Raw genomic sequence first — 4,616 nt, 5'->3', positions numbered from 1 at the left:
TGGTCAGATAGGTGCATTGACATGTCAAGAACAGTGAGCTAGGATGAGTCTAATGCAATTCGTGTCTGATGCTTAATGGCAATGAATGAGGGTTCTGTGACTGAACTAACAAGCAAGGGCGCCGTGTCCCACCTTTTCATTTCAAAACAGACAAAAACTCAAATCATGTCCCAAAAGAAACAAAGCCCCAATTGCCTGCTGAAAATAAGAGTGATGGCGCATGAATATGCATAATAGATAATATATGACTAACTACATAAAAAAAAGGGCAAATTATATGGTAAGCCGCTCTTGAATTTCACAGACATTTGGACCGCTGATGCTAACCGGCACCAACTGTCGGATTTTAACAGGACAAAAGGAAGGGATGATATTACATCACTCATTATAACATGAGAAGCAAACTCCACATATGATCACATTCTCATGGATTCAGACCTCAACTCCAATGAAACATCAAATTTTCAGCTGCATCAACCTCTGCACTGTCTCAGATTCAGCTGGAATTTTCTCGGTCTTGATCTCTATCTCTGGAATTTTAACTGGTAGTTTCTCTTCCTGGCTGGGGGAACTAATAGTTGGAGCATCATCTTTTGGGGTAGTAACAGGTTCTAGGCTAGTAAGGCTGGGAACAGGTTCGTCTATTTGAACAGGTGGAGCAGCAAATACTGGAACAGCTTGCCTAATAGTGACAGGAGGAGCAACTCGTACAGGAGGAGCTCGTAGTACTGGAAGGGACAGCGTGGCGGCTGTTGGCGGTGGTGGAGAGAATACAGGTATAGCAGTCCTTATCGTCACTGGAGGTGCCATTCCATGGCAAGGTGATCTCATTTGTCTAATGGGAACGTAAGGTGCTGCTCCAGCAGCAGGGAACTTAGGGCGACGAATTCTTCGGCTATCTGATGTGGCAAAAAGTTGTGGCATCGCAGAATTGTCACTGACTGCTGCTGCTGGAGATGCTGCGACAGGATGCCTGCTTCGAGAAGCTGCCTTTTGGCATATTAAGGGAAGAATCTTTGATGTAGCAGCAGGAGGAGGCTGAGGACTGGTTGGCCTGGGATTTTGAATCTGAAACTTCTTTGGAAATGGAATTGGCGCATTTGGATTTGACATTGAAATCTTTTCCTTCAGTCGGTAGGTCCGCAAAGCCCGTGCTATAGTGATCTGTTCTAGTTCGTCGTTGTTCTCAGGTTCAGTTGAAGACCTTGCAGTTTCTTTTGCCACTGTCAAGAAAGAAAGTTATCGTTAATTCATACTTCATCGTCTATACATAAAGTGTCCACATTTGTTAATGATAGATGATAGCACATAGCAGTCTGACCCGCAAACTCAAATTTGACCAGTATATTTAAATGTTATGGATACAAGATAAGTAATTTATCCTACACAAGAAAAAATAGTCAAAAACAAAAAGCTATCGAAATTAAAGGCTACATTATTAGTCTAGGTGCACAATCATACTCAACCTAAGGAAAAAACAAGTATATCAAACACAGGAAAATGAAAGCAGGAAAGTTGGAATGGCTGGAAATAGAGCAGTGGCTGGGGACTACTACTGTCTAACAAGTTTGTACGCTGGTCTGTCTATATACCGAACGAAAAAAAAAGAGTCGGTAAAGTAACAGGTGTAATCAAATAGAGAGGACATACTGTATCTATAAAGTTGTAGGAAACAATAGTGACAGAGAAAAGACCTGATAACATGCATATACTGGTCTAACCCAAAGAAGGTAGTTTTGACAGGAGAATGCTTGAACTTCTAGAATACAGTTGTAAAGCTAATTGGAAGAAAACTGAAGTGTAAACAGGTGAGGCTTTTTTTCTAAAGATAGAGTGTTTAGTTCACCTTAATTTGGAAAAATGATTACTTATTCTTGTAAACTTCCAGAGTTGAAAAATAAAAGATTATTTCATTGGATTTAAGCTGAGACAGACATGCTAGCAAGGATCTTAACCGTAAAACAGGGATTACACCCCTAGAGTTTCCAGTGCTATAGGTGCAGTTTTGCCCCAATTAATATTAGCTACAATTTGCTCTAGGCAGAAGCATTAAAATAGAGAATAATTTACAGCAGTCATGAGCCACCCCACCCTGCATTGCCACTATAGCAGTGTGATTTGCTGATATTAAAACTCACTAGAACAAAAAAGAGTGGATAAAAGGTAGTTTAAAGAGGCACATTCGCAGGTAAACCATCTGGCACATAATATTATGTTTCTCAAGGGAAAGTCGCAAGAGGCAAGGATGAATCATCGAAGATGGTCTTGGCCTTTACCACGAATAAGTGGGAACTATCAAGAGAATATATAGGGTAGGAACAGCAAGTACACTACCTCAGCAGATCCATAATATGAAAATTTCCACATGGTTAATTGCAACATTAGTTACACGAATCTGGAATACAGGGATGGGTCGAAATTGCCACTGTTCCCTTTTGTAACGTCTTGAAGCAATATCCATACGACAAACTGATGTAAAGTTCCACATCTTTTCACATGAAAGAAAAACATTCAGACAAAAGCTAGGTAGCACTTACATTGCTTTAGAGAAGACCAAGCCGCCATAGCTGCATTTTTCTCCGCCTGTTTCTTGTTCTTAGCAGGTTCACCAGTGAACATAATTCCAGCTAACTCCACTGTCCCAGTAAATACAGGAAGATGTCCTAGGCCTGACCTGAACGTAAAGTACTGCGGCAATGGCGCCCCAACCCTCTGTGCAATTTCCTGCAGGAGGTTCTTGTACACTCCCGTTTCATCCTAAAAATTTACATCCAATAACCACATCAACCCCAAAAATATAATAAAAACACAAACCACAAAATTACCTATAATATCTTCATACCTACAGTGAAAACGAAGCATTTTAAACATAAAATTCGAATAAAACGCTCTTAAACGTGCACAAAATATTCACACAGAGGAAAGAAGAGAGCAAGTTAACAAACAATGCTTACAATTATTCTCAAGTTAACACAACAAAAAGGAAGAGTGTGAGCATAAAATTACGAAAATTAACAACAGAGGAGTGAAAAGCTGAAGCACTTTTTAAGAAACAAATCTCACGATCTCATTCACAAATCCGTTTCTAATGATAAGAAATACTCAAATTAGCTCCCAATAACCTTAAATTCAAAACCAAATCATTTCACTGCAAACAAACAGCATTGCACAACAAACGAAGGGGAAAGGGCAGAGTTCACAGACCAAGGACAGTTCGGTAATTTCCACACGCAGAAGAAAAAAAGCAGCGATGGAGAGAGAAACTCACGAGGATCCTGGCGGCAAGGGAGTGAGAGGGAGCACGGTTGGAGAGCGAATTGAGAGCGACCTCGGCGGCGGAGTGCTCCGCCTGACGAAGCGTGGAGCAGTACTGAGGGCTCTCGAAGATCTCGCCGTTAAAGTTGACGGTAGCCTTAAAGCGCGGCGCGTGATCGGGACCTTCCCGAATGCACGTGTAAGAAGGCAGGTTGAAGCAGCTTCGCTGTGCCAGCTCCTGAAGCTGGTTCTTGTACATTTTCCCCCCTCACTCTCTCTCTCTCTCTAACCCCCAACCACACTTTCTCTCTCAAGAACTGATCCGATCCCCCTCCGCCGCAAAAAATCTCGCCGGAGATTCACCTCCGGCAAATCCACCCCCTCTCTCCGGTCACGCTTCTAACCCGCGCAAATGAGAATAAGACAGTGCAGTAACAGCACCGGCACAAAACCAGAGAAGAGAGAGAAAACGAAGAAGCAAAAGAAGAAGAAGAAGTTGAAGAGTTAGATAGAAGAAAAGAAAGAAAGATAGCTCTTACAACACAAGTACATTTATTTCGTGATTATTATATTAGTAAATTAAATTGCATTAATATTAATATTAATATATTATATTGAAAATTGAAAATTGAAAGCTCTTATTTATTGCTGTTGTGGTGGGAGTCAACTGGAAAACGTTTGAGTTGCATGGATTTCATCTTTCCCTACATTTTTTTAATCCCCTTCTTAAACTAATCATCTCTCTAATTACCTTAATTAAGCAACTCCAACTCCAACTTGTGTTGTTAAGTGCGATTAGTTCAATGAAACGTTGTTTGAGGGCGAGAGACAATTAATGAAACGCGTAATTGAATTGAAATGCGTTCTTTAGGTTTGTTTTTAGTGGGATCCTGCTATTTAACTCCAAACACGCACCAATCAATAAAGTTGTGCAATGCTTTATTTTTTTTATTTATTATATCACACAATATAGGAAAAGATGAAAAAGTTTTGGAGTGAAATAGTTTTGTAGAGGTGGAATCTAATTATGTTAGCATTAATAAAGAAAACATAGAATTGAATGAGTTTGGTTTGGACCACTTGGGTTTATTTGTGATTGATTTGAGGATATTTGAGTGCAGTGTAATTAAAGGGTGTGAGGGTTCTTAAGGAGAGTTGTTGGAAGTTGGAAGAGAAGAGGCATATGATGATTGTAAAACAGTAAGGGAGGCACTTAGTGTAAAGTAAATAATGGAAGATGCACTTAGGGTTGATTATGGTGGTGGAGTTAAGTGGGGAACATAACTTTTTGTGATGGGTTTGACAAAATGGAGGCAACAATGAAGAGATGAAGATGAAGATGGGGAACGTAAATGATGAAA

The 4,616-nt window shown here is 40.2% G+C and overlaps 1 protein-coding gene across 1 annotated transcript; it reads right to left on the bottom strand.

Moving 5' to 3' along the window:
• Positions 1 to 273: 273 nt before the first annotated feature.
• On the bottom strand, positions 274 to 4,124 carry LOC137832825 (double-stranded RNA-binding protein 2). Its single transcript, XM_068641217.1, has 3 exons — positions 3,269 to 4,124; positions 2,538 to 2,757; positions 274 to 1,223 (listed from the first exon to the last, which is right to left on the bottom strand). Exons 1-3 carry the CDS (start codon positions 3,512 to 3,514, stop codon positions 457 to 459), a joined length of 1,233 nt encoding a protein of 410 aa, XP_068497318.1. The 5' UTR covers positions 3,515 to 4,124; the 3' UTR covers positions 274 to 456.
• Between the last annotated feature and the right edge of the window lie 492 nt (positions 4,125 to 4,616).

Source organism: Phaseolus vulgaris, chromosome 11, assembly GCF_000499845.2.
Source record: "Phaseolus vulgaris cultivar G19833 chromosome 11, P. vulgaris v2.0, whole genome shotgun sequence".
In the NCBI taxonomy this organism is placed as follows: domain Eukaryota; kingdom Viridiplantae; phylum Streptophyta; class Magnoliopsida; order Fabales; family Fabaceae; genus Phaseolus; species Phaseolus vulgaris.
This window is presented reverse-complemented; position numbering and strand designations above follow the sequence as displayed.